At 40.2% G+C, this 26539-nt stretch overlaps 1 protein-coding gene and 1 long non-coding RNA gene across 3 annotated transcripts in view; one reads left to right on the top strand and one right to left on the bottom strand.

The window, feature by feature from the left end:
• Positions 1-17003, bottom strand: part of LOC135502751 (uncharacterized) — a 106103-nt gene extending 89100 nt beyond the window's left edge. Inside the window, exon 1 of the long non-coding RNA XR_010449825.1 lies at positions 16415-17003. This is a non-coding gene — a long non-coding RNA (uncharacterized LOC135502751). The remainder of the gene's footprint in view (positions 1-16414) is intronic.
• Positions 17004-20102: 3099 nt separating this feature from the next.
• Positions 20103-26539, top strand: LOC135502750 (tRNA (guanine(10)-N2)-methyltransferase homolog). 2 transcript variants are annotated; one of them, XM_064795789.1, is made up of 14 exons: positions 20103-20222; positions 20554-20619; positions 20750-20823; positions 21150-21231; positions 21378-21470; positions 21726-21863; positions 22836-22899; positions 23313-23408; positions 23671-23751; positions 23904-24071; positions 24583-24652; positions 24814-24945; positions 25510-25630; positions 26072-26539. In XM_064795789.1, the coding sequence occupies exons 1-14, from the start codon at positions 20112-20114 to the stop codon at positions 26372-26374; spliced, it is 1599 nt and encodes a 532-aa protein (XP_064651859.1). In that variant the 5' UTR covers positions 20103-20111; the 3' UTR covers positions 26375-26539. The 2 variants fall into 2 exon arrangements, with proteins under 2 accessions (XP_064651859.1, XP_064651860.1); XM_064795790.1 differs by lacking the exon at positions 20554-20619.

The raw sequence follows: 26539 nt of genomic DNA, 5'->3' as shown, positions 1-26539 counted from the left end.
CGATAATACAGTGGTGAATAAAACAAATTGATATGTACCTTCCACAATAGCAGAGATTACGTATACTTCGATCAATGCCAGGATACAATAACAGCCCGGGCCCAGTACAGGTATATAGCCCCAAAAGTGAAGAAAGCAGCTGACAGTACACGTAAAAAGCCTGCACCGTTCGTGTAACTGTACATAACTTCTGTAAAGCAATGAATATTGCCTAAATTTCCTGCAGAATTCACACTTTAGACAATGGCATTGCTGACTCTATTCATTACGTATGTACATAACATATTGGAATTTAAAATTCAACTTTAAATTTAAAATTCTTGAACGAGCAGGCCTTCAATGTACTGGGACTAAACCTTTACCACCATGAGAGGGCACTCCGGTCACGTGCGCGCACGCGTTTTCCGTGGTGATTGCCTTGCACTGGTTCGACCTAGCGGGCATTCGCGCGGGCATGGGCGGGAGGGCATGCGCACTTCTGGGAAGTTGTCGGATGTAAAACTGTACTTTGGGGACGGTGTTACACCAGCACTCTACACTTTCCCAACCCCAAGATTGGACCTGACCCATTGGGGGAGGAGGGGAGAGCGGTAGGCGTTTAACAGATCAACTTTCTGCGCTGTTTTGTCATTCTGGACAAGTCTAAGGCTAATTTGAAGGAGATAACATAAAGTTAAGTTAAAGCTAACTTATGGGTCTTTAACAACCAGGCCCTGTAGCAAAAGCTTGATAAACACAACGAATTGGAAATATTTCAGAAGTTATTTAACAGCGCTGTGTTTTACTTGAAAAGTCGTAGAGCAAACGATAGTTTTGTCTTGCGGGCCCTCCCCATGACAACGTTCATGGACTCCACAACAAACGCACCAAGATGGCAGCCAGAGCTGATGGAAACAACACCAGCACCGCAAGGCCCTCAATAAAAAACAAAAGCTTTTGACTATTCGGTAAACATGGCATGACAGCCCTTTGTGTCGTTTTGTACATACGTCTTACAAGAACTGCTCGAGGACCTGTATGTATGTGTGTTGTAAATTCATGATATGCATAGTTAACACGCCTATCTAAAAGCTTTTTATTTCCTTTTAGACAAAGGCATAACGGCTTTCACCGACTTATCACAACAGATCAACAGATACAGCAGTATTAGAAAACGTGTTTCTTCTGATTTTACAAAAACGCGGAAGCTAGCTTGTTGCTTATTGTGATATTCTGCACAAGACGAAATGTCGGGCTTGGAAGCAACCGAGAAAGACACGTCAATCTTTTGTAAAAATAACAATCGGTTTATGTTCCCTACGAATTATCATGTAGGCCTAGCATAAAGATGACACTAAGAACATTTTCTGATATATTGGTGTATTATTCTACTGCTCGAGGGAAACCGGCTGCCCTTTTTTCCTCAGACGAAAAAGGCAAATGTCTTTTTGTTTTACAAATAATGTAAGATGTTGAGTCGTACCCCACAGGCTATGCATTAGTCATGTAAAAGCTGCGGTAATTCCGGAGTTTTTTTTAATAAAGTTATGATATTAACATGTTTTGTCATTAATCCATGTTATCCTAACAAAACTATGTTGATGAAAATAGATGATAGGAAGGAATTCTACAAAGGCTGTTGGTTCCGACTTTTCCCAAAAGTCATTTCTCCAAACTAAAAGGATGCTTGAAACTTTTCTGAATGGCACATTTGCCTGTTCTGTCTAAACAGATAATGCTTGTTTTGAGTGGCCAGGCCCAGGCCTTCGAACGAAAAAGGATGCTTGCAAACTTTCTGGTGGTAAATACACCCGTTCAGACCACTTTATATACAAGCACAATTGAAAATACAATATGAAGCTGCCCTATAGAACTGATTCAGTGCGGAAGACACCAGCCTCCTGAGGATACTAGCAGGGGACTTATCATTTACACACTTCAAAGTTAGAAAGGTTTATCTCTCTGCTATTACCATGTCGATTTCAATTGGACCATATAATCATAACACTCCGCGATGTGAAAGGGGTATTTTCTAATTGGATTTCGATGCAAGGAAGCCACTGTCCTCTATCCATAAACACAAAAGTTAAGAAAATTTAAATGTCGTTGGGTAATGTAAGACCATTCTTTCGGGGGCTGAAGAGTTAAGTACAGCTATTGACTGGTCAAAGCATTTTCTTTAGAAAATCCTCCACTCAGCAACGCTATTAACTTTCATAGCCCTTTTCGAAACAATGACATTTATAGAATAATTCAAACTACCAGAACAATGTTTTTTTACACCCTGAACGGATTACACGACAAAGGAAGTTCTGAATAGGGTACATAATACCCTCACGCCTTGCTCATACATTTACCCCCCAATAATGCACAGATTTTTAACCATGCTCTTTTGAATAATACCACGAAGAAGACATTTTTAACCATGATAATGTGTGGTCTGTTAGCTGCTACCTTACTGTTGACAATATTGTATTAAACCTTCCGGAAGAGACCACAATTCCTTCAACAAAAAACTGCCTGTAGGCAAAAATTTAAAAATTCGCTCATTATTACAAATGGTGTTTACAGTTCCATTACTTTTTATATCCATTGCGAATTGACAGGCTGCATTGGACTGTTTTTAGACATGCACAACTTTTGTGCGGGTTTATACATCATTAATTTGCCTTTTTTCAGAGATATTTCTATCTCGATGGCTGCGAACTTTCACTTTGAGAATAGGTCTTACTTTTGAACCAATTGAAGGAGTGTCTGAACATAATGCCAGGCCGGTGTGAAAGTTTGAAATGTCTTAAGGATAGAGTGTCCAGGTAATGAAAGAGTCTATTATACATTGTTAATTCCCAAGGAAGTATCGGGCATTGTCTCTACAGAACCATATGCCTTATTTCGTCACCATATATCAGGATCAGATGTACAGTTTTTCCAGGGACATTTAAGGTCATTGCTAGAATAGCAGGAAAGAAGTTTCCATGCAGGTAACAGGTTCCCTCACGAGAACCATTGATAGGCCCATGGTAAAATCTACGATTGTCACAAACCAGGTTTTAAATCGGATTCCGTCATATATTCACTGATGGAACATGGTAGATTCTATCATAATGGATTCGATAATAGATTAGTGGGTCCCATCATAATATCCATCAGAGTAACAGTCTTCAGAATTCTGGAAAATAAGAATAAACCACCATTTCTTTACAAATTATTCCCGTTCAAATTCCCCGTCGTAAATTCTATAACGGATTCCATAAATTCAATGATGGACCCATGGTAGAGAAGACCATTTGTCCATCAACACTCATATGATGGAGATTCTGTATCATGGAACCATTGATGATCCATATTTTCAACCTTTTGCAGTGAAGGGATGAGTCTAAGAAAAAGATCCAGAAGATAGAGAAGCAAATTTTACAGGCCCAGGACAGCCCCGAGGCGATATTTAGAGGAAGAAGAAGGCAGGGTGAGAAGTTGTGAATCCAATTTTACAGGCCGAGGGACGACGTTAGCAACCCAATTCCTGCATGAGACGACCCCCAAATATTGATAACACCAATTGAGGCCAAAGTAACAAAGCAAATTATCAAGGAATGCTGATACACCGTGCGAGGTCACCGAAACCTTGACATCGAACTCCAAAAATGAGTTCAAATAGCAGTTTCCACGATAAGTATGAATACTTCAAGTGTGTGTCAATGCACCTCAATGAATGCGGAAATGTGGGCAAACTCCCTCTGAACCAAACTCGAATGTCCGTTTCAGATCAAATTCACCAATTATCAATGTAGGCTGTTTTGCATAAAAACACCGATTACGGGCCAGTTTCTTAGGTGAAGCTGACAAAGGGAATGGGAGCGTTTTTATGCACTCAAGTTTTTTTTGGTCATTTTTTTCTGGAGTTGAGAGGGTGAGGCTGCCTTGAGAGAAGCTTGTGGATTTATTTTTATGGAGTTCATTATTCGGACATGCCGGATGGGATTTTTTTCAGTTTTTGTTTCGTATTTTGCTGTTTTTAGGATATAACACCAATCATTTAGCTATCTTCAATTTTGCTGATTCTGAAAACTGCGCCTTTTCATGAAACTGCTTTCTCTTTCACATCAACGTCTAGGCGGGGGAAACTTCTTGAAAGACACGTCTTTCTATTTTTTGAAACTTGAGCGTCTCAATATAGTTATTTGGATAGTTGAAGTGCATTTTGTGCTGGGTATAAATATGCAATGAAACTCATTACTTACCTCATGAATTTTAGGTTCAAACTGTGAAAGCAATGCTTCTTACAGTGTATGAATACACAACCTTGACAGTGCAAAACCACTAGCACGGACATGGACGCTTAGCCAAAGGCCTATAATCTCTTTCCACAAAATATGGAATAAAACTGAGTAACCTAGGGCTTTTATTGCATAAAAATCGTATTTTGAAATGACTGACTAAAGTTTATGTAAGGCCAGATATCGGCCTAACTCGAAAAGGTGACAACACAACGAATTGTACAGAATATTTTCTTAAAAAGGACGAAAATCCAGCTCAGGTTATGTTGAGAGGAATTTTTTGTTTTTCTGCACCCTTGCCAGGAAAAAAGGTTTTTGAGCTTTTGAAGAAAAACCTTTTCTTTAGCCATCTCAAATATGAACCCCGTGGATGCTTTGGAAGCGAAAGGAGAAACCATTCCCAGGTCGAAAATCCAGATATGATTCTTAAGACTCTTAGCTTAATCCTATTCAGTTTCGTGTGAGTGAATGTAAATTCGTTAGAGGTTTCTTGTAAGATTCTTAGCGAAGAATGTAATGTACATGTGTATTAAGAATCGTTTTAACTTGTAACGAATGTACGTGCACATGTACACGAAACTGTATAATATCACTATAACTACGAATTTTAAAATGATGTTATATGGATTCTGACCATGCATCGACAAATCCAATCCTGAAATTTTATGTTATATGGATTCTGACCATGCATCGACAAATCCAATCCTGAAATTTTATGCTATATGGATTCTGACCATGCATCGACAAATCCAATCCTGAAATTTTATGTTATATGGATTCTGACCATGCATCGACAAAATCCAATCTTGAAATTTTTGTACGATTCCTGTTGAAATCTTTAACCAAATTTTAAACGAGAATGGTAAAACTTGTAGAGTAAAATCAATGAGACCGAATGCAGGAATGTTAGTCCTGGGAGGCCCACTGGTTTTCTGAACGTAAGGAAAATTGTTTTTGATCTATCAATTGATATCATAGTTGTTCCTTTAATCGCATGGCATTAGAAGTCTTCTAATAGTTATTCCTCTAAAACAACTTATGCATTTTTTATCGAATTAAACTGCCCATTACAGCAGTTTTCGTTAATTCCGTTAATTCGGGTTATAAATCAAATGTTAAAGTTTCAAATAATATCGTTCTTGTGTTTTCGAATTTGAACGGCAAAGGTCAGACTATGGAAAATATTAAAATTTAACAGGCATTACTGGATGATTTCGTGAGCTTTTAAAAAGTAAACAATCTTGAATCTGTCAATGACAAAGTGAAAATACAATTTTACAAACTGTTCTCTCAAACTCATTTATCAGTCGTCTAAATCAGGAACAAGAAAATGCACAGATCCCGGGGGTGAGAATAATGTTCTCAGACTTTTTTCGCGGCTCGGGGGTCATTGAGAGTTTAGTGGAGCACTGTAACCCTGTAACCTCTCTCGATCGATGGAGCAATAATGTTGGGAGGAAAAAGCTCGCTTGAATATAAAATCACTCCTTGGTTCGGACGAAGTAATATTACGAAGGTGGGGTGGGAATAGCGCAGACCTTTTTATCGGCCCGCCGTTGTGTCATTGGAGGTTTAGAGTGACAGGCTCATTCACTTTGATTGAATTTGTCTTCGAAGGGTAAACAGTGCAACGACAAGGTTTGATAGTTTTGTTCAGTGCTTGGCGGAATTATTGTCATGTTTCAATCCTTTTAAGGTTGATCTATGACCTCCTGGGTTACCTAAAATATAGCTTCTTCTCCTCAGAACGTGGTCTTCAAAACTAACAGTCGTTATCTACTGAAGAAGGATACGTGTTCGTTGATTTTCAATTGACATAGTCCTAATCGTACTAACACACACGGTTGTAATAAAGGTTTTGAGACGGCTCATAAACCATCATTTCGAAGAATGTATTTTGATATTATGAAATAACCAGATTTTAACTTTTGATTAAATTTCCTAATTGTGTTTGGAAAATAACAGAAAAAGACATAGATATATTTGTATCGAATATGAGGGAGAATATTTACAAGTCTGGGTCAGGTTATTCAAAACGAATTTTGTCACTAACGCAAACATTATCTTAGCTTGGCGCTTTGTCTTAGACTTAATGTCAAGTTTATTATCATCATCATGGTTATTATAATTATCATTTAACGCCAGCGTCAGTGACACGACTTGTTTTCAACAGAGAGAATTGCGAGTACTAACAATGGTTTCAAAACAAACGAGATTTCGCGCAGACTTTTTTCCAATTCAGAGAAGTAAAATGTTTCTGGTTAGTCGTTGAAAATCACTCTTATATGATAGTTCTTAACGAAAAATTCACTACCGTTAGACTCATCACACTTGAACATCTTATTAATCATTCTATTTGAAGAACATTTATTCGTGAAAGCTACACTCTCACAAGAGAAACTCCTCTCCCAGAACCGTCCCAACCCACGAACTACTGAGAGAACCCCAATCCTCTGAGACGACCCCCGATCGACCGCCTTCACGCCTACACGACGATTGCTATAGGCTGCTGCAGGAGCTTGAAAAGACGACCGCGGATGGTGTATTTTTTCAGCTCGCTGTTTTTTTTTACTCGGTGGTTGGCGCTGGTAAAATATTGGAGGCACTCTTCGCAAAAGCCGGAAAGCCACCATGTTTTTGAATGTTTACTGGGAATAAAAATGTTTTTTGTAACGAAAGGACGGATTACAGATTCTAAACAAATCGTCGGTAATCATCGGTTTCATGTTTGTGTAGGACCATGATATTTAACATAGCAAATGCTAAGTATATTTTTGTGTTCCTTAGAATGTCTTCCTTCTTGGTCCTTTCTGGGCCTTTGAATGATGTTATCTTTTGGAAGCTACTTAACTATTGTCTCATGGAGTATTGCATGGAGATAGAAAATATTTTTTAAACCTGGGAGGAGCACGGAAGCTCATATAATAGCCATGTGGCATTCGAATATATATTCTGTTAACGGTATTTAGCCGGTTGAGACGGGTCTGTTACCCTTAGCCTTTTGAGACGGAAAAGCCAACTAAAATGAACCTGAATTCGTTTTTTCATCTCAGGAAATATCCAAAAACGCAACAAAGATTTAAACCCAATTAAATTGAATTGAAGTAACGTTTTTCTTGCTCTTTCAATATTTCCAATTCCAAAAGTGTATTTTTTACTTTCTGATTTTAATATTTGACTTCCGAGATTTGACTTAAGCAGTTTTATTCAAAAGGCAGCCTCGAGGCTTCAAATGCTGGATTTGAGACTCCACTAGCACGATAAAAAGAAAATTTGTTAGTTGTGTCTTGAATGAATCCAGCCCAACCTCTGCAAACAAAGAAAGAAGACACTAAACAGACGGAATATAAAAACGACTTTGCACATCTGATGAGTGATCAAAGCGATTTTTAGGAAGAAATCCACAGATTTTGGGATGTTCGAAACTTATACCACCTTCAGAAAATTCCACCTGAACTTTGTTAAGGCCCATGGATAATAATTAACAATAATATTAATAATGATAATTTACAATCGTCATGTAGGACGAAACGTCAAAAATTAGGCGAAAAAAATTAACAAGATTTACCGTTTTGTGCCGTGCAATATTTACACAAAGGTATTTGGCAAAAATGAAGATTCAAAAAAACAAAGTACGTTGCAATTTTGAACGAGACTTCACAACGAATACAGTGGAATTCAGGTCGGCGACCATCCCGTAATGACAAATTTGGCAAATTTGTCATGCTACAGATGAAAAAAAATTTAAGTCCAAATATTTTTTTCATTTTTTTTCTGCTCAAAAGGAAGAAACATCATCAGTCTCAAAAAAATGTTTGGCTTCGAAAAAATCTTCAGAATTTTGAACTTATGAAAAAATTCAAAGTTGAAGGATGAAAAAAAATTTTTAAGTCTAAATATTTTTTTCATTTGTTTTTTTTCTGCTCAAAATGAAGAAACAACATCAGCCAAAAAATCTTTGGCTTTGAAAATTTTTCAGAATTTTGAACTGATGAAAAATATTTAACTCTGAAGGATGAAAAAATGTATAAGTCAAATATTTTTTTCACTTGTTTTTTTTCTGCTCCCAAAAAATCTTTGGCTTTGAAAATTTTTCAGAATTTTGAACTGATGAAAAAAATTTAACTCTGAAGGATGAAAAAATGTATAAGTCAAATATTTTTTTCACTTGTTTTTTTTCTGCTCAAAATGAAGAAACATCAGCCCAAAAATGTTTTGGCTTTGAAAATTTTTCAGAATTTTGAGCTCATGAAAAATATCAACTCTGAAGGATGAAAAAATGTACAAGTCCGAACATTTTTTTCACTTGTTTTTTTTCTCCTCAAAATGAAGAAACATCAGCCCGAAAAATGTTTTTAGATACATTTTCCAAATTTTGTTCTCAGCACATCTAACCATCGTTGTAACCTCTCTCCAACCCGTAAACTTCATCATTACATCATACACTGCGTTGAAAATATTTCTATATTTTCTGCAAACTTCAATCAAATTTGAATCCAAGCGATAGTCGTATGGTAACATTTCGTGGTGATTTAATGCAATCGATTCTTCACAGTTCAGCAAATTGATGATCGATCTCCGCCTAGATCAAGCGCATCCTTGCAATTATCTTTGCACTGTGTGGTGAGACGTGGTGTCTTGTATCGCCTCATCTATCATACACAGGCAAAACTTTCCATCTTTGACTCTATGTCGGGGATAATCATCATGGAATCTATGATGACCCATTACAGATTCTATTACAATCGTCTAATATATTATAGAGCTAATAATGTCGGAGTTGGCGTTGAGCTCTCATTTTACAGTTTCTATGAGGGAGAATTTCAGTCATAGAATCTATGATGCAACTACATGGTCATTACTACCAGGGCCCATCATAGATTCTATCTAGCCATAGCTTTGACCTCATTTTCGGCAAAAACCTGGGTGCACTTGCCACACGAAGGATTTGCCGTACAGAAGAGTGGCTTTGCTCTCATTTAGGAAACGAACCCTGGCTGCACTGGCCCAACTCTTGGCCTGATGTGCAGATTTAGTTGCTGAACCCCAAACTAATCAATTCGGGTCTGGCTGAACTGTCCCCACACGTCAAGCTCTGTCACAGCCGAATATGCTGGTACTCTTTTAGATCCCTACCATCACGAGCCCCAAAAGCAAGCATCTGGTCATGAATGAGGGAAGCCAGTGCAGCCAGTCCAGACAGATTACTTGCCTAAAATGGGGCCGCAAAGCCATGTCACAGAACTCGGGCTGGTTAGGTGTTGTAAAAGTTACTCTCCTGATCCTAACTGAGGAGTTGGAGATCCGAAAGCAAGGTTGCAAATCAGGTCATGAGTGGGGTCATCGCATCAAAGCCTATTGTCTATATGCTACAGTCAGAGACCTCAGGGTGGTCAAATTTCATGGAACTTTCCCTCCGACCTGAATTCATAAGTTGTTTTCTCACGATCATGGGGGTCCAACAACAAGAGAAAACAGTTCATGAGTGATTGGGGCCAGTGCAACAGAGTGTCATTCAAACACTCACTGTCACCCAAGGACAAATGGGATGGGAGCATTTAACCTCATTTTGACAAAATTAGGGCGAGATTAGCTGGATATGCATATTCATGGCGTGCCTGCCTTTCATATGCATTATCATTTCTGTGTCCTTGTGCATTGTTGATCTACATACGTGAAGTTACACTGTGCATGCAGTATCTGTAGTACTGCACAGATGAGATGGTGATGCACACTCTGAAAGTACTTTTGCACGGCATATGTTGATCAACCGTTTTTTACAGACTTGGCATATCCCCGGACGAAAATCCGATCTGATCCTTTTACGAATCAACTTACATCTTGTTCATTTTCCTTTCCTCATTTTCTATTTCTCCAAAGATCCTTGCACAATGTAACATTCTGTAAGACACGGATCATCAATCTTACAAATATTTAGTAGAACTTGAATAAACTGTTGTGCTAGAATCTGCTTAAGTCTGAAAAATCCCAGCGGCATTTTCGTTCAGGTATCACACTTCGGCGTCCTACAAAACGAAATCTCGTTGACCTTAGAGCAATTACGAAGGCACTAAATACAAAACAAAAGAAGATACTTTGTTCATTTACTTCCAGCTGAATGCACGTATGCATATCCGTTTCGAGGGTAACACAAATCAGAAATGATTTATGGAAGAGCTAACATCTACAAAATTCATAATGTATTTTCCAATAAACTCTGAGTAAGCAAAAAAATGGAAACGGTGTGTTGTTATAACTGCAATACTTCATACTATCCTCTCGACACAAACCTTGCAGACCATCATTCTGGTAATGAAGACGATAAGTCATGTACATGTGAGTGGTAATGATGAGAAAATGACTCCAGTGTAGGTCTACAGTGTTTTTCATATCGTTCTGGACAAAGGTACTTGGTTGAACTCTAAAATGTGACCAGATCACATGACCATAACATGGCGTGTTTGCACAACACTGGATTGTCATACATTACATCATGGTAGGCCATACTGCAGAAACGGAGTGTAGCTCTTTACGCTGTACAGGGATGTACGTGTAATAGTATTCGCCATCACACTATTACGGTTCAGCGACAAGAGGTCAGCCAAGTACCCTTGACCTGATCTATCTGGAAAGCACTATACGAACGACATTTTAGCTCACACGAGCTTGTTGTACAAAGGAAATCAAAATGTTCTTGGTGCTCATTGGAAAGGAAAAGCACAGGAATCAGTTAAATATTTTGCTTGGCAATGTTTTTAGCATTTCTTACATACTCCAGCTGGTAAACCCATGATCATCAGCTCTTCTCTGATTAGCTGTCTGTTGTCAAACTTTGGCAAACATGTTTTCAAGAATGAACATGTCTGAACAATTAGAAACAAGTTTGCTTCTGTTTGGCAACACTTCCAAATTAACCAACGTTTTATGTCAAATACGACCATATATCGGTACACAGCAATTTTGGAATTCTATCCAGTACGCTCACGCTTGAAAATAACGGCCTTTTGGTTTTGAAAACCTTGATTTATTTTTCGGCCATCACAAGAACACCGGATAGGTTCTTCAGTGAAAAACCGTCTCTCAAGTATTTTTCATAGCATTTTACTACAAAGAAATCTCTGCGAGGTGCATATTTTTGTTGGCCGAAAAACCTTTAAGCCAAATGGTTTTTCAGAAGCCAAAAAACCTTTATTTCTCATGTTGTATTTTTACAGGTAAGACGCTGGTGTGCGAAGTTTAAAAAATCTCACAAAGTGTATAATTCAATGTTATGCATCCACGTACATGTCAGTGTCCATCTTGAATTGCACAGTTTCCATCCTGTCGCATATAATCATAATAACAACTGAACAAACATCCACTAAGCTCGAAAAGTCACGGACGTTATACAAAATGCACTGAACACGCGTTCAAACACGCTTTTCTGTCACTTTCATGAAACTCCCAGTGATGAAGGGTACCAAATTTCTCGGAAATTCGCGAATGCGTACTCTCGTACTCAGTTGGAAACAAAACCAGCACCGCCGACCTTGGTTGATGTTTGACCTGATATTGGGTGAATGTAGGGATACAGGCTGTTCCAGAACTCTCATTGTGCGAAGGTGTGCTCGTGGCTCTTAGTGGATGTTCTGAAGACTAGTAAGTCTGTTATATCAAGCCAGGAAGGAAAAAATGTCCGGGGAACAAAGGCTCATATAGAGTGGTTTCACGTGACGTAATCACCTGCCGTGTTGGAGGGACAGACAAAAGAAAGCAAGTCCAAATGACCATTTGATTCAGTTCATTCATGCACGATAAATCATTAGTCTGCCCTCCAACTTGGCTGACCGTGAAAACACTCTATTATGCCTTTTAACCTCTGAGCAGCAGTTCATACACTGCTCTGAGGTGTTGACGGTCATGGTTTCGAACCGGACATTCAGACTGCCACACCAACACCAGAGAAACTTGCCGTTGTTGGCAGGGCTGCGATGATTGAAACAATAAACCAACTTTATTCTCGTATGGCAACCCCAGTTTAATTCAACAGACAGTGATTGGGAATCAGATCCACGAATAGCACTACACCAACTATATGCAGAAAAGGCACTATTTACGTCACTTGGTGCAAGATGGAACTAGGTATAGTTGAAACACACGGGAATATATATGAAAAACGTCCAAAGGGTTGCCACTGAGAGGTACGACAAAACTCCATCTTGGCGCGCCCTCGTTTGTAAGAACACACTGCATCTTACAAATTGGCGAGAGAATATCTCACCGTCCCTACGACTTCCAATCTCTATGTAATCCTGCCCAATTTGAAGCAGTTGATTGGTGTTTCTTGGGCTAGTCTCAGCTGCTCCAAGATTCAAGTTTTGCGGTTGTTGACCAACCCCGAAAGTGCATACGCACTGCTTCACCACAGCAGAAAAATCTTGAGAGATGAGATGACCCCTTGGCCTACATCTCAGCGTAATGGCGGAACAATTTTTATGAATGAGATATGTCGTACATGGAGAGGAAGGAAGCCGGGATGTACTTTTAGTGTGTGGCGAACAAAGAAGGATAGAGGGAAGGAATTACGTGCGAATGTTTCGTGGACTATCTACAGAGGGAACCCCTCATGGCCGGGTGATGGTAATCGAGGTTAGAATGAAGTATTTGGTGACATTTCAAAATGAATGGAGCCGTATGGTGTCAAGGATACACTCTAAACGACGGTGATTGACCTCAGTCATGTCAGTGGATATTCTCGTTATTGTTATTTCATCTGTGTTTTTGGGTGATAACAATTAGATTTTATTAAAAAAATCATTCTTATTTCAAAATTCGACCTGATATAAGATATGTTTTCATGAATATCATGAAAATGCAAAGAGATAATAATCGACAATAGTCTGCTCTTCAAATTTAAGGTTTATGAGATGTAAAAGCCTTTGAGTGTTTTTACCCAACACAAATATGCTCCCTCAAGGGTATTTCAAGGAAATGGAAATATCTTGAGGCAAGCTCAAAACCCCGAATTTATGTTGTCTGAAAAACCGTCACGAGTTTTTAAAAATCTCAAAACCCTGAGTTGATTCTGTCGTGGAAGCTCTTGCAAACCAAAAACCGGAGAGAATTTCGAAAAGTGTAAGATGAAATGTTTCGTCATTTGACGAATCATTGCGTAAACAGCTTCAGTGAAAACATCAACTCGGCCCATTTTGCCAATTAAAAAAACGGTCACCCACAAACCACAAAATAGTATTAAAAAAATTGTCTAAGGCGATCCTCAAGGCAATAGGCTGACCACTTTTTGCCTTTTGGTTGAGTTTTTGTGTTTTTCTCGGACTGGCAAAGTGGCTTGCGTTCAGCTTATATAACAAGTACATACATGTAGCACTCGAATTTAGTTGGATTTATATCAGTGATGTTGATCAGCGACGATGTCCAAAGAGTGATATACAGCACCAATTCGGATTTTAGTTGAATTAGAAGGATCTCGGTAGATGCACGACACGGAGAGATTACACCCTACATTTGAATTTTAATTGGATTGTCAGACGGTATGCATGCATGACGTGGACGGTAATACATGTAGGTGTCATTCGAATTGTCTTGCTCCAATTCGAATTTTAGTCGGATTATCAGACTGTGTGTATGCATGACAAGGATATGTATTCTTTGAATCATACATGTACACCCAATTCGAGTTTTAGTTTAACTATTATCAACTCATTTGAAGCACGACAAGGATGTTATCAAACATTCAAAATTTAGTTTGATCATCGAATGACACAGTGTATAGACTACCCCAGAAGTGCTATCCTAAGCAACTTTAAAAATGCAGTGATTTCACGACAGGTTTCTGTTTGCTCTGAGCATTTGACTTGTGGTACGTAACCCTGGTGTAATATAGAAAATCGTTTGTAAAAGTTACTGTACTTCCATTAGATTTTGATCTGTTGCATCTTTCTCAAAGCTAAAAAGCAACCTCATGTGAACCTAACTCTGAGTGGACCATTTGACTTGTTCTATCAATCGCCCCATCCCTATATCTATACCTCGGCGAATAAATTTCTCTCATAGGCTGTGGCGAAACATGGGCAAAACGGCCAAATCAAACAGGACTTACATGTTATTAATATTTTCGATTTCAAGAACCCTCCATACACTTCACTGAAAGTGCTTTAATGACCTTGTTGTCTGTTAAGTAAAGTGCGTGGACACCTTTCAATATTGTGTAATATTCAACTTTTCATAACACGAAACACGAATAAAAGATTGCGTTTATTTTCAAATCCAAAAATCATTGCATGTCCTTTCATGTCACTGGTTTCAGAGCGATTTGTTTACCATCTAAGTCTGCTACAGTGAGTGACAGTTGCTGGTCAGTTCATAAGTCAGACACACTCTTAAAAATGAAGGTTTTTTAGCTTTGGGGGACTTTTACGGGTTTTCAACAACACATATTTGGACCTCAAGAGGTTGTTCAAAGAAACGAAGAACCAATCAAGTGTTTGAGTAGCAAAAAACCTTAATTGTTTTTTATTTCCCTGAAAAACCTGCACCAGGCGCTTATTTGTGTTGGCTGCAAACCGACTGAAAAAGATTTTTCAAGAGCTAAAAAAAGTTCATTTTTAAGAGTGCAGTGTCTTCTCTAAAGTCATTGACACGAGGCTGAGAAAATAGCTTTTTGACACCCACTCTAGCAGAAGGAAATGACATGTTTATATTGATTATCTATTTATCTTCAACCCAGAGAGTCCTTTATGATTATATTCATGCAATTGTTTAATCAACTGTTTGGGTTTTCGTATGACTTTGACCTGTTTTGCTGCACTGACAGTGTACATGTGTAGAGGAGCACTTCACGAGTTCAGAACCTTCTCTGAACTCTTTGAATAACCTGCTCGTCCAGGCAAACTTCTGAAGGAAACTCACCAAACACACCAGAAACCGATTCAACTACATGTACGGCATGTCCTGGTATTCATACACTTCCCCTCACACACTTGTCGCGGATGCAATTCTGTTTACAACCTTTCACGTCTACTGACTAAATGTTGGTTGTACATGTAGTGCAGTGCAGAGATGAACACTTTATGTGTCTAACGATTCTTCCAGCTTGTTTATATATTTCTTGGTGTGGTTTGGATGACAGTACCGATGCTCTTCTCATCCCTAATCTAAACCGGATTTCAAACTTGTAATTTAAATGATTTTATGAGGAAGGATGCTCAGCCCGTGTACTTTCAAGCACCGCTTGTTGATGGCCTGCCCTCGGTGACCTCGCAACGACAATGGCACCAGGATGCTAATCACCGGAGTTAATGGGTTCAAATGGTAAATATAGTATTTTTAGTGCCGAAAGTGAGGAACGCCGATGACATCCTGGCCTTATGGACCAAATGGAACAATTGTATCTATTTTCGGACCAGAATACCAATATATACACAGTACAGAAGTTCGTGAACTTTCAACTGTTGAGTTTTCCTTCACGGGTCGTGGAAAGTTTGGTTGCGGAATCTCGCGGGGCTAAACGGAGTTCACGCGGAATTAGCCACAATAGGAATCGTCAAATACCCCCTTAGATATGTATTTTATGGCCTAATTACGAATTTAAAACATTATACAAGCTGTATACAATCATAAGAGGTTCTCCATCGTTAGCGCAACGGCCCAGATATCGCGAATTTGGGTCGTCCCAGTTGTGTTTTGAGGTGGGAGTGATAATGTTAATGAGAAATACGTTTATGCTAATGGTCTGAGCGCAACCTGGGAATGTGTTCTTTAGCACTTCCAAGCCGATAGCATCCTCCTATGGTCGCTTAAGGAGGCAAGGAAGTGATATAAACGCAATATGCACATTTCACCGATAAAAAATTGCGAAATTGAACATTTCTGAGTGCATTGCAGAAGTTGTCAGTCTGCACAGGACGATGATAGTGCGTCGCATGCAGTGCAATCCTGCAGGCTATTTTTAGCATAATTTCATCAGACACGTTTGCTCAACTCATAAACGACATCAAAATGATTATATAAGCACAGAGAAAGGACAGAGGCCTCATCATTTAATTTGACGTGAAGAAGCTACTCGACGAGGCTATCCAGCTCGAAACATTTTTCAAACCCACCCCAGTGACGTAGACTGCTCTGTCTGCGTCTCCGTCTGACAAGGTTTAAAAGTTTCTTACCTAGTCTGTCGGTGTCTGGAACCCTTTTCCCACCCACTTGAGAAGTTGCAATCATTGCGGTCTGAACTGTTCAAAGGGAAAGAGTCTGCCGTGCACGTAGAATGTTCTTTCACCTGCTGTCCTTGTTTTAATCGTCGACATTCGTCCTATCAAAGTCGGGCGAATTTGAACTCGTCCCGGTCATGTCTAGCGCGAAAGTCTCCGACAAAAGGGACGTTTCCCTAAATCGAAACAAAACCTTTCAAAGGGTCGGGAACAAAGTGCAAACAAATCGAGGAAAACACTGATAAAACTCACAGGAAACACTAAAAAATCGGAACACTTCCGTGAATTTTTTTAGCAATTGAGAGAGGTTTCTGAAATGTCTCGATCGCCGGTCTCACGGTCTAACAGCTGATTTTGAGTTCCTGAATGGCTTCAGTTCGTGTCTGGGCGCGCCGGCCAGGCCCGTCCTGGCAACTGCTCCCATTTTGGTCAAGTCCAAGATGCGCCGTCTGAGTCCGGGATCACGGGAGCTGTCACCGGGATGCAGGTCTGGAAGGGCTAGGACCGCGGAAGGGCGGAAAGGCCGCGGTTCAACCGCGCCGGTCGGCAATTAAGAACCAGCTGAGTTCGCCATTACCCACAATCCATCGCGCATATCTCGAGAGCACAAACGCACTGGTGGTTGGTTTGCTTCCGAGAAATGATTAAAAATAGCTAGATTCAGATGCTAAATTTGTCTTCAGAGCTGGATGGATGCTGTCATAATTGGCCACAGGGTATCAGGTGTCAAAAGGGCTGCAATTGAGGGTTCGATGCGGCTTTCAGAGTCAATGACGTGCCCTGTTGTCTGATTTAAATAGCTTAGCTGTGTTTCTCAGGCCGTTGCGAAGAAGTGTATATCAGACGTTGGAAGGGCTGTACTTTAGCTACTGGAATTTAGCCACATGATAATGTAGGCCAGGGTGGGCAGTTTTATGCAATTAATTGGTTGTTATATTAGGTAAAAATCAAAATGGCTTTAAGGAGTATATACGCAGGTTTATATTAGGTCAATATCAAAATTATTTTGGTCTGGGCAAATTAGGCCTAGTTGCTATGCAGTGCTTGATTAGGAAGCCGGGTGTCAAAAGAGCTGAGGCTGGGTAGCAGTGAAGAAAAAGAAGAAGACGAAGAGGAAGAAGAAGAAAATGAATTAGGGACTTAAGTTTCTTCTTTCCATCAAATTAGGTCGACCCTGACGAAAAAATAAGGCTTGAGTGTTTTGTATAAACATGGCGTTCAAAAGGTACAAAGACCAGTCCCGCTATTCAGTCATCAATGTGTTCTCTGTGGAGATCAAACTACATTGTATATACTCTAGACTCACCGATCTAAGACCGGTTCATTAGAGCTGAGATGCATGCATGAAATACCTAACGGCCAAGTTAGAAAACACCAACGCCCCTCCGCCATGTTTTCAACCGGTCAGCCATGTTTCAAACGTCCTCAGACAAGGCCTTGGCCCTCGTATATGATAGGCCAACAGCAGGCCGCAGTGGCGCTACCGTATTCACCAACAGAGCACTGGATGTACCGCGCGACTATTGCCACCTCATCAGAGAGTTCCTCAATGCGCGCATGGTTTTGATACTAGCAAAGCGGGAAATTGTTTTGCATTTTTAAAACTCGAAAAATAGCTGCTTGCTCCTATAATCATCAGAGGGTGTCATGTTCATCTCCTGATTATGTATCTTATGAATTCACTTTTCCAGTATTGTAAAGGGGCAAAATTTATAGGCCAATTTGAAATTGAATATGGTACAGATGACACAAAAAAACTCCATTCTGTCAAGCTTGTGCGTGAAATAAAAAACTACAAAATATGAAGACCTACACCAACGGCTTCATGGCATAGTGGGTTAGGCGGTAAGGATCAGCTGGCCAGGGTTCCGAGTTCAAACCTGCTCGAGGAACTTTTTTAATTTTTTTTCATCTGTGACCTGTCTTGTCAATGAACTTGTTGTTTGTGTAGGCAATTGAGACCAAACGCTGGGTGTTTATCAAGTTTCAAGTGCAGTTGGCGGTTGGTGGTCGGGCGTTTGTGTTTTCTAACTTGGCCGTTAGGGTTTTTATGCAACTTGAGGTATGACCGCCCCCAGTATATGCATTAAAAAGGCTGATTGGCTCAAACTTGTCGGTCTTCAAGAACGTGTATACATGCTTCCCGAAATTGGTGGCTTGCATTGGAACTAACTTTTCCCCCTTGTCCGTCATTAAAGGCATTCAAGTGTGTTGGTCAACCATGAATATCTCCTTTGTCCCTTCACCATAAGGCCTAGTTTCCCCTTATGACATCACTATTTCGGACACTCAGCGCCCCATTTCTGGAAAGGTGTATAGCGGTAAGTTGATTGATAGTGGTTGATTGGCATTGAGAATGAACTGATCACTTGTGACCAAACCTCAGTGGCTATATGATGTGGTCAATCGATTTCCCCGTCTATCAGCGTCTTATTGGCAACGAATCTACAATTTGAAAACATGCATTGATAATAAAGGGAAAATACTTATGGGCCTGTCATTTGATGCAGACACCATTAGACAACTTCGTGTCGTCCACCCATTGTCCATCCCGATTGACCTGACAAATGCTGAATGGCATCAAACGACAATGCACACAATATATGGGGGCTTCGCCAGCATATTCTGCAACGGTCTTAGATCAGCGAGTCTAGAGCATGCTCTCTATAAAAACGTCGGAGGGCCCAAAAGGAGTTCGCGGTTTTATTTTTTTGGCACATAAAACAAGATTAGGTATTTATTCAACTGAAAGGGGCCACGACTATTCTGATGATATTAAAAAGAATCCCCGAGAAACCTCCATGAAGTTTTTATCATAACTATCGCCAGAGAGGGAAAAAACACGCAGAGAGGGAATGCGGATGATCTTGAGGACCTTTGCGCAAAAAGCTCAATGTAAAAACTGCTAAGCTGTAAATAAAAATGATGAAAAAAATGTTACTTTTGATCTTTAGTTTGTAGAAAGGGCAGTCGCGGACTGAAAGTTGTTTCCTCAGGCTGGTTTCTTCTGTTGTGATTATATCGGGCGTTGGATTTTTTTAATGATGATAGTGTGGCCGTTGTTCTGCTCCACCATTCACAAAAACTTTGTTTTGCAGTTCTTCGATCTCTTCATATCATTGAACACATTTTACACAACTGGTCCTTCCGGACTCCCAAGGCCTTCTCCCTTCCTATATGTACATAAAAGTCTTCACACCTAAAAGTATTAGTTGTGCGTTACATCATAATCATCTATACATAATTGTTAAAAGGGAACAGCATTTATTTACAATAACATTCCTGAGTTCACCCTGGCAGTCAGTACAATCTGACTCAAAGGGTTGACTGCCTGAAGTGAAACACAGTCTTACAATAGCATTACTGTAAACCACTTCTGCCTCTTTACTTGTGATTCGCTTACTCGAATGGAAGTCCTCTCTCCCTTTTCCCTCGGCTTGGCGCTAGTCGTGCAGACGTATGCCTGCGTCATTAAGATGCGGGACTGACGCAATAACACAGCACTTTAAAGCGATCTTATCCCGACACTTTAGTTATGACACCAATGAGACCAATGTGGCCGAGGTTAGATTTTTTGCACCAATGATTTCAATGCCAGAGCAAGCAAATGCACAACCAAGTTACATGACTGTCTTCGGCCCGATGCGCGGTCATGGGGGAAAAGGAACACTACACAACGTTCAAGATGTCAGCGCCCATGGCGAGAACATGCCGAAAATATTTATTTCATTTTGTCAATGAACACGTTGAATTTCGGCTTCCAGTGAGTGATTTATTGAAGATGTTCGGAGAATAAACTATAATAAATTAAATGAATTGGAAAATTAGTGGAAATGTTGACTTTGAGGTGTGAAAGCGTGTGTGTAGTTTCTGCCTATAGTTCGTGTACAAAATATACACTGTTACTGTACATTACAATACATGTAGAGCATGCATGGCATGCTTGCAGACCTGCCCAGCATCAGAAACTGTAGTGGGATACAGTATTTTTTGTTGTTGAATCAGGTTGGTGATGGCATACCGCTGTGTGCTCGATATGGTAGGCACCGTATGTTGTTAACGACTAACGTAAATGTGTTTTGTTATCATTCCAGGAGCTGAAAGCAATAGCTTCGGTTGTGGATACTACGGTCAACTGTGTGACCAAATATGACAATGAGGTAGGCCCTTATGAAGCGCTGGTCAATATACCGTAGATCATGTACAGCCCTGGCCATAGCACGTAAGTCAAGTCCAATTTTGCTTCGATAAAAGTGATTGTCATAATTACTCTTGAATTACTATTTGCAGAATCCTTTTCTGGTTGTTGAAATCCCATCAGAGGAGTCGGCAAAGAAAGTAGCAAGTAGGGCAGTCCTCGTCAGGTGAGTTTGGGATGTTTCTAGGATTTCAAAACCATCCCAGTTAGGCCTACTCCTTTTAGGCCTACACTGTCTTGATAGTATTGGAGGTACACCGTTTATAGTGGCTTAGGGAAATAGAAATGCAGTTATACACAATGCCGTAGTGCAGTTATCATGCATGCAAATTTGCTGAAACTCGGCATCTAGTATTGTATATCAGTAGGCCTATACACAACACCGACTTATTTACACCTTGATAAGCATCTCGAGAGTGGATTTCAAATTTCGGATTTAGACCTATAACATTTTCTGCTCGACTTTTTCCTTCAAGCTGTTCTTCTTTTTAGGTCATTCTATGAGGTTTGGGCGACAGGCAAAACCTTTGATGGTCTTATAGAGAATCTCCGGTTACTACCAAGCGAAGTCTTTGTGAGTATTTTGAGTATTGGCATTTAAAGACAAATTCATCCTTGTCTTTATCAATTCTTGGTATAACTAATAGACATTCCTGAAAAGATAAACGCTTGGCTGAACGATACCAACAAGCTATTTAAAACTATAATCATCTTTTTCAGAAGCCCTTTCTGCCTCCAGACAAAACGTTCTGCATCAATGTGGAGACGTATAACAAGACGTTGTCACTCAAAGAAAAAATTAAGAAAATCGAAGTAAGTGTCTGACTCCACAGGTCCTTCTCTTCATGGCTGTGGGCCCGGTAACCTTCACCAAAGGAGTTCCCATAGGGCTGGTGATACAATAGTAATCCAAAGTCGTTTGTGTCGTAAAATGCTTAGACTCCCGATTTGGGTTTTCAATTTCCAAGATGAACTGCTTGCTACAGCTGATACACTCCATGAGCTTTCTGGTTTTGATGTGCCAATGGGTCGAAGTCCTCGTAACCGAGTTGTTGTGTTTCTTTCCAGGAATTATGTCGAGTGCTTAAGCCCGAGGGTAAAGTGAACCTTAAGACTCCAGATGTCACGCTACAGCTATTTGAATATTACAAGAGAGAGGGGAGGGATTCTGCTGCAGAGCCATCAGTGTTGTATGCAGGAAGATGGGTAAGAAATAGATTCTAGATACCTTTTTATTTTCGCAGCCCTATATGAATGTGAAAACATCCTTTTCAGGCTTTGCTTTCAATTTGTTCCCGCAAGTGGCTGCATTTTCCAATGAAAAAGAACATTAAGGTAAACATGTTCACCCCTAATGTTTGCGTTTGTATCCCCTCTCGCCAGTAACGTTAGATATTGCATGTCAGATTCAGCAGTGTATAGTGGTAGCGGAGTGGAGGCAGCCTCATGATCAAGAGATCATGGGGTCGCCTTCCTCTGTAATCACTTCAGCGTTTAATGTTGGCCAATATCATACAGTCGCAAAGGTGGTTGTATGCCATACTGGCAAGTTCATCTTGGGATCCCCACAGCTTAGTCTTCTATTCTGTCCCTCTAGCTTACATTATTTGACTGAAATAATTCTTGGCAATCCTGTAGTAGGCCTCTCTTCCTCTTACCATTCGATTGTGTAGTAGGCCTCTCTTCCTCTTACCATTCGATTGTGTAGTATGCCTCTCTTCCTCTTACCATTCGATTGTGTAGTAGGCCTCTCTTCCTCTTACCATTCGATTGTGTAGTATGCCTCTCTTCCTCTTACCATTCGATTGTGTAGTAGGCCTCTCTTCCTCTTACCATTCGATTGTGTAGTAGGACTCTCTTTCTCTTACCATTCGATTGTGTAGTAGGCCTCTCTTCCTCTTACCATTCGATTGTGTAGTAGGCCTCTCTTCCTCTTACCATTCGATTGTGTAGTAGGACTCTCTTCCTCTTACCATTCGATTGTGTAGTAGGCCTCTCCCTTTAAGTTGGCTTATAGACTACGGCGTTCAGTTCTGAGGTGATGAATAACTGTGGCCTCCCTCTGTCAGGAGTCTGAGAGCATGAACTATGAAGGGTTGTAACTGCCTTGTCCCTTGTCCTTATTGGTGCATGGTTGCAGTGGTTAAAAGAAACTTTGATAACGTGTTTCTTTTCCAGGTGGCTGATGGGTTTCGAGATGGATCAAGAAAACGATTCAGTTTGAAAACTCGATGTTTCATAGGTATAAAAATTGGTAATCGAACTGTAACCAAGGGATACATCATGCACACTTGTAACCAGATGCTAAATCTAAAGATTTGGTTCAAACTTCTGCTGTGTTGATTCAAAGCCCTCAAATGGATATGTAACTTTTGCTGCCATCTCCCGGTAATAACGTCCCCCATTAACCGAACACTGCAGCCAATAAAAACCCATAAAATGCCATAGTACTGCCATCTATTCATATATCAGAGAAGTAGACATCTGAAAGCCTATTCGTGCTTTTGAGAGAATCTTTCCTTGACTGGTGTGTTTTATGGTCAGGTAGTCTGGATTTTTCATTTTGGCCCTTTTTGACCCTGTGCTGTTCTCATTAACCACAATACGACATGGTCCTATGGAAGATGGTCCTGTCATTATCGTTTCTTCTTGCAGGCAATACAAGTATGGATCCATCGTTAGCACTGATCATGGCCAATATGGGCCAAGTCAAGGACTGTGATATTGTAGTAGATCCATTTGTCGGAACTGGTAGGTACCAGCCCTTCCCCTGAGTCTCTCTCTTCTGAGTATTCGGTGCATACCACTTCCACAGCAGTTCAGTCAAATAGGTAGTTCGGTCTGGTTTGTAAAGCCAACAGTTGACTTAAGTTCCCTTTGAGTATGGCTGTCTGCTCCACGTCGCCTGGTTCCTCTGGGTCACATGCAGGTGGCAGTATTGAAAAATATAAACTGGAGTCTCATGGTGTTGAATTAGTGTCAACATTTAGATTGAACTGCTCTTTTCTTCTAGGAAGTTTGTTAGTTGCCTGTGCTCATTTTGGAGGCTTCGTGATGGGAACTGACATCAATTATACACTGCTACATGCTAAAGGTGAGTCGTACACAACTGTATTTCTATTTTCTTGGATCACCAGTAATTATGAACGGCGTACCCCTTTGATACCTATTTCAATGTGATGGTTTAAACATCATGGTTGATGGTTTAAACATCATGGTATCTTCATCCATATAACTTTATTCCAGGAAAACCGAGTCGTCACAATCAGACAAAGCGTGCCCCTGATGAGAGCGTCGCTGCCAACATGAAGCAGTACAGATTATCCAACCGCTATCTAGACGTCATACTTGCCGACGCAGCAAAGTGTAACATCTACAGGCCTGGTTTAAAGTTTGATGCAATCATCACTGACCGTGAGTATTATACTTTAAGGCCGTGGCTATTCGTATCGTGACAGGGCCGACTGGCCTGGCTGGAAGTCAAGGACCCTACCCTCACCCGGAGCCAGGAGTAAAGGCACTTCCAACACTCGTCACAAACAAACACCACCACGGTGCGATCTATTTATTCACTCCGTATTATTCGCACCATCACGGTACGGTACCTTTCACCGTAACTGTGTTTCTGACGGTGCGAATAAGACCGGAAACAATGGCCCCATACACCGTGGCGGTTCGAATAGCCTGTTCCATACTTTAAACCGTGTAGGCCTAATAGCTTTATAGGTGACCGTGGGTTTATACTGAATATGTCTGCAGTGCCCGAATTTTGCCACTTTCTTAAAAAAACTCCTACCGTTACATGCAGGTCGCAAACACAATCATAGTGCTTTGGTTGAGAACTAGGCCACCAGATGGAGTTGTCAAGTCCGCAAAGATACCTTATATGCACTTTTGAATGTTTTCTAATTCCTTGTATTTGCAGCTCCGTACGGCCTGAGAGAATCAACTCGCACCATCGCTCCACAGAAAGGCCTACAGCTCACAGAGGAAGAGTAGGTACATTCTGTAATCGATGCCGAGGTTTGCTACACACCACGTTTAAATCATTTTGATAGACTTTGTTATAGCAAATGCAGTCACGAGTAGACTTGCGTAAGCTATCGTATTGAAACCTTGAAGGTCATGTTGACTTTCCCGAAATTATTTGTTTCAGGAAAACATTGTGGATTCCATCGAAATCAAAATATGAATTAGCCGACATCTTTAGGGATTTGCTGAATTTTGCCGCCAAATATCTAACGATCGGGGGACGCCTGGTCTACTGGATGCCTGTTATCAGACCAGAGTAAGTTTGTTTTTCGTTTCCATCCTTCCTTGGTACCAAAGATCTGCTACTTAATGGTGCTATTGATGTCGTTCTGTTATGCATTTCATCATGTTACTTGCCATAGCCGATATCATCCCTCTCAGTTATAAGGACATATTTACCATTAGATGATATTTATTTCAGTTATAAGGACTCTCACTTGCCATATTAACATATTATCCGTTTCAGTGATAAAGATTCTTTTAATATGTCATCCATTTCAGCGAATATAGATTAATCCATACTTGATCAGCAAGAACATGTGTACTCGATCTCCGTAATAACGATTCATTTTCAGAACGATTCATTTCAGTCATGAAGACTCACTTGCCTGCCATACAATATATTATTCATTTCAGTCATAAAGACTCACTTGCCTGCCATACAATATATTGTTCATTTCAGTCATAAAGACTCACTTGTCTGCCATACAATATATTATTCATTTCAGTCATAAAGACTCACTTGCCTGCCATACAATATATTATTCATTTCAGTCATAAAGACTCACTTGCCTGCCATACAATATCTTATTCATTTCAGTTATAAAGATTCTCACTTGCCCAAACATCCGTGCTTAAGTCTTGCAGCCAACAGTGAACAAATTCTCACCATGCAGATTGGACGTCGTCTCATCACAATGGAGAAAACTCTGGAGTATGAGGCAGGTTTACATCAGTTTTCCGACCTTGGTTCAGACCCAGAGATAGAGCAGGTCGGGGCCAAATATCATAAGAGTCCCCAATGCATGTTTAATGCACACTTTTGCAAGATCAGTGAAGTGAGATGAGGGATTCAAAATATATGACACCTTAACAATGTTTTCAGCTCATTACAGCTTAAAAAAGTGCTACAGATCGTGAGTTTATTTTACTTTACACAATCATGACAACAGTAGCCATTGTTGTGATAACGGAACATTGAGTAACTTTATATGTGGACATTAGAGACCAAATAACATGAATAATAACTAATCAAACTTAAACAAACAAAAACGAATCCAACAAACGCAAGATAGATTTGTTATTTGGATAATTGCAAGCGACTTGAGCCATGTTTTGGCATGTCTGTGTGTCGTTCCACATAACCCTTTTTTATCTTTAAGGAAAATATGCAGACTTATATAGAAGAGGACCATTTCCAAGACAATGTTGCTTTTCGAGAAAAGTGCTTTCCACCGCTAGCTGAGAAGCAATTACCAAGAAAGGTTCGCAAGATGGAGCGAAAGCGTGCGAGGCGGAAATCATTAGAAAAAGAAGGAATTTCAGAGGGCAGCTCTCAGGCTAAAGGTTCAAGGGTTACTAAAGACAAGTCTAGTTCTATGGAAGCAGAGTGTAGTGCTGATGGTTCTTCAGCGCATGCTGGTACTGCTGATTGCGCCGATCAACTTGAACCGAGTTTGACGTGACCTCTCGGGGGAAAGTCTTGTAAGAAACCAGATTCTTGATGAATTACCGTGGAGATATTCGGGATGTTTGTATCATCACGGATCTCCGAGATTCAATTGAAAGAGTGTAATGTTGATTTGTCATTAAATGCACAATTTATTGTTCACTTAACGAAATAAAGTAAT

Source organism: Lineus longissimus, chromosome 19 (genome assembly GCF_910592395.1).
Source record: "Lineus longissimus chromosome 19, tnLinLong1.2, whole genome shotgun sequence".
In the NCBI taxonomy this organism is placed as follows: Eukaryota; Metazoa; Nemertea; class Pilidiophora; order Heteronemertea; family Lineidae; genus Lineus; species Lineus longissimus.
This window is presented reverse-complemented; position numbering and strand designations above follow the sequence as displayed.